This window comes from Varroa destructor, unplaced genomic scaffold (assembly GCF_002443255.2).
Source record: "Varroa destructor unplaced genomic scaffold, Vdes_3.0 BEIS01000005.1, whole genome shotgun sequence".
Classification (NCBI taxonomy): domain Eukaryota; kingdom Metazoa; phylum Arthropoda; class Arachnida; order Mesostigmata; family Varroidae; genus Varroa; species Varroa destructor.
Genome location: NW_019211458.1, coordinates 2,170,373 through 2,185,788, shown reverse-complemented (window position 1 = coordinate 2,185,788; position 15,416 = coordinate 2,170,373). Strand labels below are relative to the sequence as shown.

Here is a 15,416-nt window from a genome sequence, read left to right as displayed (position 1 = left end):
TAAACAGATAACAATTTCGACCAGATCATTCGGCATAAAGCTAAAAATCTCTCAGTACTAATTGCTAACGATGTGATACGATGAAAATTGCCCCATAGGGGACCTGCGCCGGCAACCACACCGACAAACAACGTTGGCGTCAGTATCACACCTTCGTAAAGCGAGAATCGTACAATCCACATTGGGCCCGCGGACTCACTGGTAGCAATGGTATAGACCGATGTTTTTAATTATTAGACCATAATAACGCCTGGCATTGAGCCCATATCGATATTAATCTAACTATAACCCACTATAGTTAAGCGAACACGATTTTGCTGCAGTATCAGCAAAGCGTCATTTAGAGAACACTTTTGTTTATAACGTATTTACCAAGATAAAACGTTTATATAAGGTACACTGGCACACATGAACATTTATTACCATAAATGAATAAATAAGCAATATTATCGATGTTAGTGGATCTGCTATGGAAGAAATTGAACTTGAACGGAGCTCTGTTATTGGTAGAACGTAATGAAAAATGGATGATGTATCTGTGATTGATGAATATGTACTTTTAACGGAGCTATAAATTTATTTTTCCTTCCTCACGTTGTGTACTATGTTTTGTTTCGTCGCATTTTTCTGCTTGAGGCAAGACAGGGGCTTTAGGAAGCCGAAGCGGGTGCCAGTAACTTTACGTAATGCCGGTTGGTGGCGCTGATGGTGGAATGAATCTTTTTGAGTGTATTCATTACACAGCGAACCATTTGTAGTTTTCTGCTCGTCCAGTCAATTTCCGTGTCCTTTACCTCGTCGTGCGCTTCGATCAATGTTACGATGCTTTCTAAGTAACGAATTATGTGGTCGTATGCTCGCTGATGCAGGTGTATAATGGTGCTTAATGGTCATAAATAATCTGTAATCTACCTCTGAGAATCGTCTTCGGCCTTCCGTAAAGCGTGCGCATCCTATGTTTAATAACAACACAAGAAAGATGCATTGACATATCAACAGTTACTCGTATTCCATTAGAACATTAACGCTACTTACTTAACGTCAACCTTTGTTACGGCACAAATAATTTCCAGTAAACGTCTACACGACCATATTGACTAAGTAGACACGCAGTAATAGAATGACGCCAGAAATGTTTTTATTTCTTAGTTAAACCGTTAGATTTAACGGCTAGATTGAAAGGGATGCACTCAAACTTGGTCTATTATATACTTCAAAGCAGAGTAATGCTCGTAACGTAGACACTACGCTGGTTGACAGCGTTATCTCGAAGAATTCTAGCTTTTCACCGTCATTCTAGGATATGCGTATCAAATACATACGTGTACACTAACGTGTTTGAGAGTCTCGATATCGATGCGGTCTTCTAGCTTTTGCAGGTATCCTTGACAAGTACTTCACGAATAGATCTGCTAAACAATTGTAATTAAATGTAAACTTTTAGAACTTGATTTATTCTAGTCTAGAACAGGATAACCGCTATGAAGTTTATAGCGTATAATTATAATTAGAAGTAGTAGAAACAGGCTTACTCAATACTATTTTCCACCTAAATAACATGCTCTTTCGAGCTCATCCAGGGTTTCCTTGAGCCATTTTTAACTTTTTGGTAAGCTTATGGCTTTTAGCAGTATGCCGAATAAATTCGCTTACCTGCTTAATTCTGTGGGTGTGGCACTGGAAAAAACGCGAAAAAAGACACACTCTCCCCTTCTCTCTCGCTCTCTACCTATCTGTTGTGGAGATTTTAATACGGCTTACTGCAGCCGAAAGCTGCTATCATTTTTTAACACATTCTGTAACGCCTCTGAGGATAAACATCTTCAGCAGGTTTGTAGAAAAAGATACACAAACGCTAAGCGTTTGTGATGTCTGTAGTGGGCCAAAAATAATATTATAAAAAAATCGTGTTTTTACTTAGACAGAAGACGCCCCTTATCCTATGAAACCTTTCAAGTTACAATTCAATTCAACGAACTTTCCGGGCGTTTTCTCATGCAATTTGCATGATGGGTGCAGTTCAGCGGAATGTATTTACTTTTATTATTATTTAAGTAAATCACAAACATATACTACATAACGATGTTTTGTATAAAAATATTATCCGAAGTAATATATTGTGTGGGAATGGGTAAGGCGCTAGGTTCCCCTTACAAAGCCCATCAAGAACTCAAGAAGCGTAATATTGATCACACTATGCCCCGTACCTTATACACATGCATATTTTATTTGGTTCCTGAAAATTCGGAATTACATGTTGTTTAACTTGTTGCAGATAGTAGAAGCCACGCACCAGGCGCTTGACTATAGTTCGGCGATTTGAGTGATCTAGTGCCATTCATGCGCGGTCTTACACACCTTCAGACTTGTAGACCACGGCGTCTAGTTCCGTGAATGTGGCCTCCCGAATAGCTAGGCGTTCATTAAAGGTGTAAGCGAAATGTAAAATTGTCGTTTTTACTCCTTGATAAACAGGGGCGGGTACGAACAGGGTAAAAAGACAACTAGCTGATTTCGTGCCGAGCGGTGGAGTCAAGAAACATGCTTCAACACCCAGCTTTGAGCTAATTTACGTACTGCAAGTTTACAAGAAGGCCGCCCTTCTATATGATCTCTGTGCCGTGGCTTTTTTTGCAGTCGAATAGCCAGTGAGCACTAGTGACTAAGAGGAGATGGAGATTGTTAATAGTTGATATCGTTAGCATTACGTTTTTATGTCTCTCTGTGACGGCAACGGAGAACATCTACCATTGAATGAGAGAAGGGTTTTTACACAGGGAAAATTGCCTATGTAGTCGAGCAGCGATTTTGCGATAGAGATAGCGTTTTGAGAAGCTTCTAAACTTCATCGTTACTGTTTTTATCAAATTCTCAGCTAAGCCGAATTCTACTGGGATTACATGCAGCTTAGCTACCGATTACTAATCTTGGGAGCGTCTGATTTTACACGTAGCTGTCTGCGTATAAAATTACGTTCACGAGGGTTCTTGGTCTTTGGATTTCAGCTAGCAAATCCTCCAAAGGTGCCGAGCACAGTAGAGGTTTGAGGCCATTGTCCTGCGCGAAGTTTGTTGTTGGAGGGAAAGGGAAAACTTTCCCTAAGCCATCATCGATTCTTATCTGGTTTTCTTAAAGGGCAGCGATTATATGCCTCAGCAATTTTCTGGATACTATTCCTCTAGCCAAAAACCTCAAAACGATGGCACCAAATCGAAAGTCGTTTTGAAGTCCACAAGGTCAGTGTGTAGCAGCGCGCCCGTCTAGACTGTGCGTTTTCGATATCAGTTAATAGAAGCCTACATGTCATCAAGGCTTGTTCGTCACACCTATTTACATGAAAGGTACAGCCTTAACTGGCAAGGACATTTAAGATTAGAAATCACTTTATTAGCAATTAAAACCGAGATTCCTTCTAAATTCCTAGATGCGACATATATTCATTAAACTATACTAAATGAAAAACATTACGGCCTAGAATAAGGCGCTTTCAAGTAACGAAGTCCACGTTAGGTCGAGCAAATTTTGCGGAATCGAAATTGAGCCTCACCTGCTGCTGGCAAATATGAGTTCTCTTCACACTGCATCAGCACTTCTGCAAGCAGAGCTCGTAAAAGAAGAATCATCCATAGTTAGAATATTTATAATAAAACAAGTGTAAGTATACTATAGCTAGTCAAAATCGTCATTTGTAAGTGTGTCACGTTTTCTACAAAATCTCGCTTAGCATAGCATCAACATAATCTTCCTTTTCACAAAGGAGTTATCTACTTCTAGACATAAATCCTTTTTTTTTTTTTAAATCATTTTAAGGGTATACTAGTATAGTACATTTATAGACCTAGCGGTCTAAAATAAATGATGTTGACCTATTTTGGGTCTGCATATTGCAATTTTGGGTTCGAATAGGCCACAGGTCGCTGCTTCAAGTCTCGTCAACGACACATACGATACATAGGAAGTTAATTATATCTCCGTTTTTTATCCAATCGATGCTGTTGGCTTTTGCACCCCGTCATTGACTGACTTGAGAGAATTTTCAACCTACACCTTGCTCACACGGTTCTACTACAGAGAAGATGATTCCGAATCAACCGATTCTATACTAATTTTCTCTAAAATCTTCTTTAGTTCATTTAAGATCTGTGAGACTTAGATATGGTCTTTTATCTACAATAACAAGTGCCTGCAGTGTCGATAAGTCTTCCCTTCAATGGCCGAACGTTTCGCAAGAAAACTGTTGACTGAAGTCCTCACTATCTGTTATCTATAATATGTTTATATATAACGCCACACTGACCAACATAAAAAAAATCTGTTTGTTGATCCTACTCACTTGAACATTTCTGCTGCCCAAATGGCGTCATCGACGAGATCAAAACAAATGTATATTCCACTGAAGTCTAGAAACGTTTGGCATGACGGTCTTGAAATATCTTCAGCAGATGTGTCTCGTTTGTCGCTACCTACAGCGACTTCATACAACAGGCACACAAATCAAATTAAATATGAAACTAGAATCTAGAAGTCGATAAGAAAGTGTTAAAAACCATCACTCTAGGAAAATCATTATAGCGAGAGATGGCGACTCATGTAATTAGTAAAAAGTCAAAACGTATTGTGATGCGTGGAGAAAATGCAGTTCCTAATAATGGTAAAGCAAGCTTGTATCATGTTCGCTGAGGTATCGGAATCTCTAAGATTGGCAACGGCTGCCGATTATGTAATAGCGTAAGATCATTGTAATTGGATTTGCTTTTGTTTCAAAGGACGTATTTTTAGGATGTAACTTACCGTAAACGTGCGTTTCCAATCGTCGACAGAACCTGGGTTTCAGAGTCAGTCCTGAATAGGGAGTAGCCTTTCGTAGAATGTTGGACATGGCAAAAACTCATCAACCAGAAGCAATGTCCCAGTGAGAAAGCTGTTGGCCATTTAGTTTCTCTAGGATCTTTCTAATGAGCTAATTTTCGACCGTCGCGAGATAAGCTAAACTGTTATACGTTAATAAGTACTCTTATTCGAACTTACTTAAATCGACCAGCTGCCAACTGAAACGAAGCCTGTTAATAGAGATCTTGTACTTCATATATATTAAATCAACAAATCTGCAAAAACTCATATGAAAGTAGAAATTGAACCAGGTCTGAAATCGAGAGTAGAAAAGCCAATGTGCCATCAGAACAAATGAAAGCAGTCGGGTAAATAAAAGTCAGTAGAATCGTTAGAAAAAAGCTTTAATTAATAAACGCTATGACTGTTAGACGCTACCAGTATACCAATACCAACCGACATGGCTGTTCGAAAAATGATCGGACAAGCAATGTTCTGGCCGAAAATTGGTCACTGGTCATCAATAGTTTTACGTCGACATATTGAGATGAAAAAACCTAATTGAAATGGGCTACCATATTGACCATTGTTAAAACGTCGATTCCTATCCTACATCTAGGATGAACTTTCCGCTTTCTAAGAACTCAAATTTTATTGGCCTACACTCGTAACTAATAATGCGTTCGTTTAATCTGCTCCACTTATAGAAAAAAGTGACGTGCAACTTGATTAACTTTGCCAGTTACATACATGTTCACACGAACTCTTGGAGTTGCCTCGTTGGGGATCAGTACACGTATCGATACATAATATGTGTCTATAGAGCACGGAAGTTCGCTGAAAAGCTTGGGTCACTGTCTTCTGGGATGCTTTCAGTGTAACCCAGACTGATAATTTTTCCAACGATATTGGAAATACGAGCGATTATTGCATGGACCTGTTGCTATGCCTCGAAGTCCAGACGAAACTTCTCTCAACCGAACAGCGATACTCCACCGTCCCCAGTTTACAACCCAGGTAAATTTCAGAGGACCTAAGTTATTTCAATCAGTATGTTTAAGCAGGTAGTTGTCCTGTCTGGAAGAGTTGATTTTTTACAATTTGAGTATCTTAGCCTGCGCGGTTTTCGAGAGGCCTAATGATTCGCACAAAGTGAAACTGGCCACAGACGTTTGATCTTAGTCGCCAAAGCACGGCCTGCGATCTTCAGAATAGAGCAAGTAAAATGATTGGCTGCTTATGAAGTTCACTTTTGACAAAGTATATCGAACATTTTTTAAAAAATATTTTTCCAAATTCACCCTTCGCACATACACATTCATAGAAATTTTTGAAAGTCCCATAGGTACAGTGTTACCAAGCATGATTGCTGTTTATGGCTAGTGAAGTAAACGAAGAAGCATTCAACACGCACGGTGCTTTGGAGAATTTTGGTCGATAACAGCGGGCAGAAGCTATTGGTTTAGCGCGCAAATATTATAAATTGTCTCGCGTACAATATAGGTATGGGTAAATGCTATTTAAAGGCCATGGCGGCTCGCGACCTAAGCGTAACAAGGCTTATAATTACAAAGCAAGCTGCACAACTACGTAGAGCGAGTATCCTATATATGTGGGTACTCTATGATGATACTGTGCGGCGTTAAAACTCTGTGCTAAAATGTAAATAGCCGAACAAGACGACGCGAGATTAAAAGAAATCATCGTCCAACTGGCTGATGTAAGCCCAGTAAAACCATCAGACGCAACCAATCTTACTGGCACAAAGCATTCCCTTTTCCAGTCAGCTCGCTCGCTCTTCAGATTTATAAGACGTTAGCAACTTTATAGTCCAGCTAATGTGATGTAAGATACGAATTAATTGGCCGTCATGAAAGAGCAGGCAAAGCTTGCCTTCGAGGGAAATAGTCCTAAATATTGCCTAGTTTTGCCAATAACAGTTGAAGCCAATAAAAGCTGATAAAAGTAAATTTGTCAAAAGGCACTGGGTATTTGTTCAAGCGTTACATTAGCTAAAAATTAGCAATTAGCTAAAAATAGAAAAAAAAAAAATGCTACTGGAATAATAACAATTGTACTTGCTATTACTAATGTAGGAAATCCAAGACAAATTCATTTTACAACTAATTACACTATTGCCCCTTTTTACCGTAATGTTTATAAGCCAATTCACAGTGTTGTTAAGTTAGAGAAAAAATTACAGTCGATCTCATCGATTGGCTTAGTTCTAGTGTAATAGAAATCGTACTCTGATGCTACGGGAAGCACGCTATAGAAGTGAAGTGAAATAGGGGTCTTTAGATTGTTTTGGGTCAGAGTGTCGTTCTCAATCACAGCCTCGTATGCCATCAACCCGGTATTCAATTAGTCTTTTATTGACCCAGCTCACTGATACAATCTGATCAACGAAATTCTTTACTACATAAACAGCTTGCGGTTCTTCTCAGTAGCGGTCTATGCACACTTCATACTGAGGACATTTAAGAACCTCGGAATTGACGTTCACGACTGCTGAGCCCCGTAGAGTGATAGCCTTGTGAATTAAGCTCGAATTAGGATCTCAGCTGTTCGGCAACAAAATTGAAATGATTTGTGTTATTACTGCAACTTTCTAAAATTATATTTATACAAAAATAACAGCAACAACAGTGCCGAGTTAAGGTCATAGCAGTAGTTCTTGTTAGGGAAACGTATTGTGAGACCCATAATTGTTTAGATATTGCAGCTTGACAAAAAAATTTGCTACGTAAATAGTGGACTAATTATTTTAAACTGTTTGATCTTGTATAAGACGCACTGGTCCTTCAAAACGAACCTGTGATATTTTTGTTCATTTATAATTCAATACGATTTAAAAAATCTACACGCACAATAAGATAAAAAGCGCATAAAACTAGGAATAAAGTAACACATTATTAAAGTAACAAAGAAAGGAGTAATATTAACTTAAACAGGGGATCACAGAACTATATGGGACAGATCCTATATGGACTGCCCCGTTTTTCTAACAAAACATCGACTGCAAAATACGTACTAACGTTTTTCAAAATCCTGGCCAGCCAGTTGATGTAATGTAATTAAAGAATATATATATCACACACATCTAAGGTTGCTTTTGCATCAGATTGTGATGACTGCATTTTCAGAGCGCAATGCTAACCAAAAGCAATATAATTTTATCCCGTAGAATCATATACATTGGACAGCTTCCCTCAGCCTTTAATGGCGAATGTTCATGAAGACGCAACCGATATCACCTCTCTTGCCTCGTTTTGAAGGCATTACATTAGGTAATTGTGCGTACGTATAATAGAACAGGCTCGAGACTATGCAGAAAAACAGCGCCAATATTTCAAAAAAGGATTGTTTGTTTGAGAGGCAGGCGTAGATTTAGCGGTTGTCAAGAGATCGTGACTACGACAACTTGCGGTTGTGCAAGGAAGTGGAAGAGCTGATGGTAGACCACACGAACTCGCTTCAACATATGTACATTCGCGCTGTATATTTGATGGATTTCAAAAGGCTACATTAGCAGTATATTCCACCTAATGTGCAAAGTTGTACCGTGCTTAACGTACGTACTCCTTGGAAGCGCAGAAGAGGATTAAATCTTAACACGGTACTAGTAGTTCCTTTTGCCCTAAGAGTAGTCTCTCCCAATGAGCTTCGATAATTTCAAAATTGAAAATTGTCAAAGATGATAGGAGGTTAACATTCTATTTGCTACAAAACTAAACATAAATCAAATGGACCATTAGCATCATCCTGCCGCAGAGGTATTTTGGGTCTGTGATATCTTAACATTGTTGAAAGCTTCGTCGACCATTTGATTTGATGGAACGGCTCTCTTTTGTAGCTCCCACTTTGATGATCCTCAGCGGCTTCATAGGTCTATTTCAGCCGGAGCTGGATGTTTGCTTTGACGTGTACGTATTGACTGCCTCTTTATATTTGGTCTGCGAGTAATCGAGTTATAAACGCCGTTTGTCACACCGTTCATTGTGATGGGATTTCTGCGCACTAACAGGACGTCCTAATATCATCATCAAATATTTTCAATCTAGAGAACACGATTACTTTTACAGTAATTTATTGTTCGATGAGTGACCCTTTGCTTTGCGTTTTACGCTGAGTCTTTGTACCGATGTTTTAATATTGTCTGATGGACCTGCTATGGTAGAAGACCCTATATGATCAACCTAGAAATGACCAATCTAAAAGAACGCGCTCGAAAAAATATTACAATATTTACCGCTTTTCCGCTGCATTTTCGCTGAACGACAAAAGCGTTTACAGTCCGATAAGGGCAAGGTGTTTTGCTTCCTAGAAGAAAGCAATGTGCTGTGAACCTGCCCGTACGAACCATGACAAAAGCGTCTGAAGTGCTTCCGCAGTTCTCCCTTTCGTGGCACAGGCTGGTAATCAAGTGAGGTCATCAGATCATCATAGTGTCATTCCTGTAGGAGAACTATTTCTCCCCGGAGATCTTGTTACGGACTATACATCTCCAATAGCTACCCTATCGCAAAGAGTACGCTGTTTCTACAAAGACATCAGTAGCTTGACAAAAACGACTCAATTCGGTTATGCTGTCCGGATAAATTCGCCGCCTTATATGACCATCATAATATCTAAAATAATATCTGAAAGTAGCATTTACGATATCTAAGAGCTGGAGTAATTTCAATTGACCTCTTCGCACAGAATAATTAATGGCCCATATCGCCCTACCTTAAATTACCGACATTGATCGGTTTTTTAATGAGTAAATTGTTGTTTTTTTGGACATGAGATGAAGTAGTCCAGCTCAGCATACTGGCATGTTTTTCCGCGGCAAAGGTAGGTTTCGAATGAATATCGGCACATATAGCCCCACCATCCCAACACATATTATGGACTTCTTTCATACGCGCGAATTCAATAAAAATGGAAAATCTATTCAATAAAATGAATGAAAAATATTTTTCTTCGATTTGCTTTTGTGCATCGAATAAATATGATATAATATATTACAAGAAAATACATAGGTAACAGGACACTGATATATGGACTTCTGATAGATACGCGGATACATGGAGATACGATCAGAAGTTGTTGAAAATCACACTAGATTCATGTACGTTCGTACCTATTACTATTTCTGTTCGAATCACCTCCTCTCCTTTAAAAAAATGCGATAAATGAGGTAGTCTCAAACGCTACGGCTCGGACCTGCTCCGTATTGGTAAGTAGGCTGGTCGACTGAATATCGCGGATCAGGTCACAACGATAACGAGGCAGGACTATCTGTCGCACAGAGTTGTAGCGTTAAAGTAGCACCATTTAGCAGCGTCAGCTATCGGGCCGGCAATTAACAAGCCAACCAAACAGGCAATAGCTATAAGCAAAGTTTCTCAAAATCGACAGCGAGAACTACCGCTTGGCGGGTCCGACTTGTGCTACCATTGAATGCTAGCAACAGCTATTGGCAACTAGGCCGGAACAAAACACACTGGCTACTCTGAAATGACATCCGTCTCTGCCCAGTGATCTCATTGGTTGGATACAGAATAATGTTGAAATAGCATTCGATGGTAATGCGACAACGACCGACTGTTTCTTTGGTCATTGGGCATTGTTTTTCTGTTGTCTTTCCCCTTAACGTTCGTAGAAGGGAATCGCGCGAACCGGCGGAAAATGTAAAATTAGCACGCACCCGTTTTTGTGAGAATCGAACGTTGTTGTGAACGCGAATCGCCTATTGAGCAAACACGCACGTTGAGAATGAAACGTAGTGAAAGGAAAAAAACTCTATGTGAAAAATCGAAAGGGGGCTATTATTTTTTCAAGCTAACCACGGAAGTAATGTTTACCCACGCTTGCAATAAACAAATAATTATTCAAAAACTCTTTGGAAAGTCACTTTGCAGGTCACACTAGAAGAACTACATCGGGTTTTACGTCTCTGCTATTGGTTTGATTAGGGAGTGCTTCAGATGGTCCCCGACACGAAATTAAGTCTATCTATGCATAATTTCCAATCTGTATTATCTCAAGAGTTTTTGTTTAAATTTTAAGTAATCATATACATACTACGCGTTGTGCCCAGTTTTGCTATCTCACACGCGCACAAACAGAATGCCGCTTTTATGATTGTTTTTTTTTCTATTTTTAACACTTAATTAGTCATCCAATGTGAGCAACTGTTTGGAATCGCCTACTCTTAGCATCAAGGGCTAACGTTATCCGTTAGGGGTCCTAACCGACGCAGTGACGGCGTAGCAGCCATACATGCATGATGAATTTTGTTAGGTTTCTTTAGAAACAGAGATAGGTAAATGCTGCAGACGAGCATCGAGAATGGCTTAAGAAGGTGTCACCTGTAAAACCAATGAAAACATCTGTAGTGAACTGATAGCAAATATTTTAGAGGATCACAGATAGAACCGGAAATTCACTGTGACATATATACTGTTACTTGCATTAACTAGCCTAAAATTAGCAAAGGATTGAATAAGATGCGTTAACGCCTTTGCACCTCAACCGTATCTTGGGGTGCGGCATGGTCTGAATGACTAATACGCATATTGCTAAGCGCATTGTCATTCAGAAAATTCCGCGTTAGCAAACTATATGTTGTTATCATGCAGTTTCATAGGTTCACCGGAGAAAGATCCCAGATAAATCCACCCAGACCCACAAGTCGACTAGCCAACAGTCAACAGAAAGAAACATGGCGTATAGCACATTGGATCGGGTTATCAATGTAAGTTTGCGCTTGACGAGTTTCAGGGGCCCGATGAATCCTGTAATAAAGTTTCATGGTTCAGATTCGGGGTGATCTAACATACAGGAGGTAGAGGCCAAGAATTGAAAAAATCCGAACGTGCTGATAATGTCAGATATATTTCCCATTATTTGTTTAGATAGTAGAAGTTATATAAACCTTATATGTATAGTCACATTCATTAGATCGAACTGTCTCACAGTTAACCTATCATTGACAACTCTACAATGGCAATTGTTTGCGCTGCCAAGTTGGCTATCCAAAAATTTACTTAAATAATAAATAATTCTAAATAAATATAAATAATTTTTAAACATGTGTGATGAAAAACAGGCACTGTAGATCTTATTATTGCTACACGTACACTATATACAATGCTCTAAATATGCAATTCTAAGTCTAGAAGCACTTCGAATTTTACTACAGTGAGCTCACTCAGGTTGTTGTCCATTGTACAGGTTTGGAGGCTTAGAGACTATGCATCGTGTTCTGTATCTGCGAAGTCGAGATGGGGTCTGAATCGTCCAGTCAAATATTTGAAATCACGTCGCTCACCTAAATGATCTTATCGCCTATTCTCCATGTCCTTTCACCGCTCTATCCAGAAAAATTGACAAGGCATCGTTTAGACTTACGATTCTGGCAAAGATCAAGCTAGACTTCCGTGACGCTCGTGCGTTTTTCTGATACGCCAACCGTCGGGTAGAGGGCACACGTCCATTGACAGAGCGAATAATACTTCAGCCGACTATTTCGCCCCACCGAATCATCTGTTCAGTACCATACATTAACTTGTGCAGTTGTCAACAATTATAGTTCGTGGACACACGAATTTGTCTCTGAATCTCATATATTTGAACTACTGATCTAAAGAACTAAATTAAACACCCTTAATTATCCCGCGTATATTCATTTTTAAATTTAATTTCCTAAAACCCTGAGTCTCATTTTTAGGAGATTCTTAAGAACGGTAACGTTATTCCAGATTATCCGTCAAGTATCGCCATATTCGTATTCACCAAATGTTGTTAGACAAAATACAAAATCGCCTGTTGCATATTTGAATGAGGCTCAGTGTGCCATATATAGGCTTATCGTTGCGAAAGTCTGGTCCGCCCCCTGTGTGGCTTTGCTGCGTAATTATTGACTCGATGACTGAGTCACACACATAAACGGTCGAAACAGAGGGCCGCTTAGGTAACTGTCTAAACTGGATATCCACTCATTTACTTTACGATGGCCTTCAGCCCACCTATATTGGATGGTCGTTTCACGTAGAAGTTAGGTCTTAGACAAGCGGCCTTCTCTGGCGTTCCTTAAAACTGGCTTTTGTACTTAAAATTGAATTAACATACGCAGATGAATTGAAGATTTTACGCCATCTTTTAGGTGGCAGAATAACGTTCGTGTGCAGTTTTTTTAATCATCAATGTGCACATTTGAATAGAACCCTTCCGAACGCATTACCGAAATAACAATGCGATGCTTTTTATCGTATCTACTGTACCTTCGCACACAAGTGTTCACAGCATTTTACTATAATTAACATATCTGCCAACTAATTAAATCATGCACAACGCTTGTTTCTAGATAGATTTTATCGTATGTTTAAAACACAAGTCCATCGATGTTACTAATTTACTATTTTATTTTCTATTCGGGACATAATTCGATTGATGCGCCCTCTATCTAAATTGTTAGTTGACAAGGAAAATGTTCACAACTATACAGAACAAGACTTACAGGATGAAAAAAATAAAAATTAAAAAAATAGCATAGATCTTGGAACGATTGTGAGAAATACGAATCAAATTGAAACTGAACAGCTTTAAAGAGTATGCGCTGCCAGTACGTGGGTGGTGCGAACCTTTTTAATAACGAAAATTGGAAAGGAGGACAAAAACGCATTACCTCAATCAAGAAAGTCTTTTTTTTCACAAATGCAGACCTTAGGGGGCTTTGTCGGCCAAAACTGCCATTTTACATGTTACAAAATTAGATCTCGAAAGTGTAAGCACTGACAAAAAGTGGGTTTCCTGTTGATTGACTCCAGGCCAGTTGAAAATCTGCGTGGTGTATTCCACGCGCAATTTGTGAAATTTTAATTAACAAAAAGCCCGCTTGGAGCGTACCACCGCCACAGGCGAGGCATGGTTCAATATCTATGGCCAGCCGCAGAGGGACCAGGCGAGAAAATCGCATCGCCCGGGCTAAAAATCGAGATTTGTGGTAGTGTCGAGTCGGTTTGAGCTAGTACTGAGTAGGTTTTAAGGTGCTGATAGTACTTGTAGTGGATATAAGGGGCATCAGCTGCTATTCGTCGAATATAAAACAATGCATGCACTTCGTTATTTCAAGCTCCTTAGAAGACTCACGAACCGGTGCTACGGCAATCGAAAGCACTCAGTCTGCTTACCTGGCGACGACGGCAGACCTCACTTTCCCGCTTCAAGCCTGTGTGGTTACAGGATGTTGCATGCCTTAAAGAGGGCTACTAGTGGGCCGGTGTACCTCATTATAAATTTTCTTCGAAAAACCATAGATAGAGAAACTACATATGGGAACGCGAATGGAAGGTGTACGGCTACATAATGCGGTACATTTGCTTAATTACATATAATTAGACACTATACAGTACTTGTCGTAATGTCTTACAAATTCCTCTTTGTATAAATAACCTTTCAGCCTTGCTGCTTATTACGCACTGAATTCTGACTATTTGATATACCGAGGTTTGTATGCGCAGATCGAGCTTATCTTCAGCTGTGACTTAGCCGAGCGTATGGAGACGGGTTTTTGGTTTGTTAGCGTAAATAAGAAGACCACATTTTCGCACATGATCGGGGTTGACTCTCACACTTTCCTAACGTCGAATAATATGCCAATTCTATTTACTGTGTACGCGTTTCTCACTGCAAACGAACGTATGTTCATCTTGATTGACTGGCTTGTAAATCGATCTGACCGACATCATAGAGGTGAGGTTTGTCAGGGATACGATGTCGAGTTTCTACACTTAAATTGCGCTGTGTACGTGCTATATGAAGACGCTTCCGAATCACAAACGTCTGCATTGATAAAAAGACGAACGTTTAAGCTTTAATGGTAAAAGACAAATAGGTTTCCCAAACAACACATGAGTTACTGCAGGGCGCCGTATGCTGATGCAAGTCGGAATCGACCTATATTTGGGTGTTACTAAGATTCAAACTGCAATGTCTGATTGCTTCATTATGCATGCTCTATTACGAACATCGAAATATAACGGAAGAGCTTCGAAAAATTTGCGTAGGGCAACCTGTAGGGGACTTCGTACCCTGTTATGGCAATATTGTTATGGACCATTTCGGGTCCTGCACACGAAGAGGAACGAAGCAAAAATGGCGCGCTACAATTGCCTTCAAATTACTAATTACAATAGGCAATGTTTCTAGCTTCATTTTCAAGGATAACAAATGTATAAGCCAAATCTCGCCATGCGACGCGCTGGAGAGCTTAAGTGATCTTTTGTCCATTGACCTGTTAAATCCGACCACAATTTGTCTACGCGCTTTGTCGGAAAAAGACGAACTCCTTTGAAACTCTTACTACTTATGTCTGATGATTGACGCGAGCGGCAACACAAAGTGCTGAGCTATAAAAAAAAAAAAAGACGCGTGGTATTACCCTGTAACTACATTGTGTTACAGTAATATTTAATTGGCTAACTGCTTGAGGACGCAGCTGCTTATACCAGCATTCTGCCTAGTCACGTGATCGTATGCACTACTCAAAGGTAAAATCCAGCTGCGCTTTCCCTCCGTTGGAGGGATCACTTTCG

The 15,416-nt window shown here is 39.6% G+C and overlaps 1 protein-coding gene across 18 annotated transcripts; it reads right to left on the bottom strand.

The window, feature by feature from the left end:
- Positions 1-243: 243 nt before the first annotated feature.
- LOC111251909 (uncharacterized) lies at positions 244-15,124 on the bottom strand. Of its 18 annotated transcripts, none has more exons than XR_015327825.1 (7): positions 12,232-15,124; positions 9,083-11,189; positions 4,792-4,842; positions 4,334-4,472; positions 3,548-3,592; positions 1,323-3,348; positions 244-953 (listed from the first exon to the last, which is right to left on the bottom strand). XR_015327825.1 is itself a non-coding variant. In XM_086989330.1 (7 exons), the coding sequence occupies exons 4-7, from the start codon at positions 4,362-4,364 to the stop codon at positions 775-777; spliced, it is 333 nt and encodes a 110-aa protein (XP_086845456.1). In that variant the 5' UTR covers positions 4,365-4,463; positions 4,792-7,394; positions 9,083-11,189; positions 12,232-15,124; the 3' UTR covers positions 369-774. The 18 variants fall into 18 exon arrangements, 4 of the variants coding, with proteins under 4 accessions (XP_086845456.1, XP_086845455.1, XP_086845457.1 ...); XR_015327823.1 differs by having other exon boundaries at positions 245-953; positions 1,323-3,353; XR_015327826.1 differs by having other exon boundaries at positions 369-953; positions 1,335-1,412.
- Between the last annotated feature and the right edge of the window lie 292 nt (positions 15,125-15,416).

Coding starts and splice junctions, on each gene's coding strand:
- LOC111251909 (XM_086989328.1), bottom strand. CDS start 9,266: ATGACCTCACTTGATTACCAGCCTGTGCCACGAAAGGGAGAACTGCGG. Junction 4,843..9,082: donor GAAAATGCAGCGGAAAAGCG/GTAAATATTGTA, acceptor CTCCCTATTCAG/GACTGACTCTGAAACCCAGG. Junction 4,473..4,791: donor ATTGGAAACGCACGTTTACG/GTAAGTTACATC, acceptor TGTTGTATGAAG/TCGCTGTAGGTAGCGACAAA.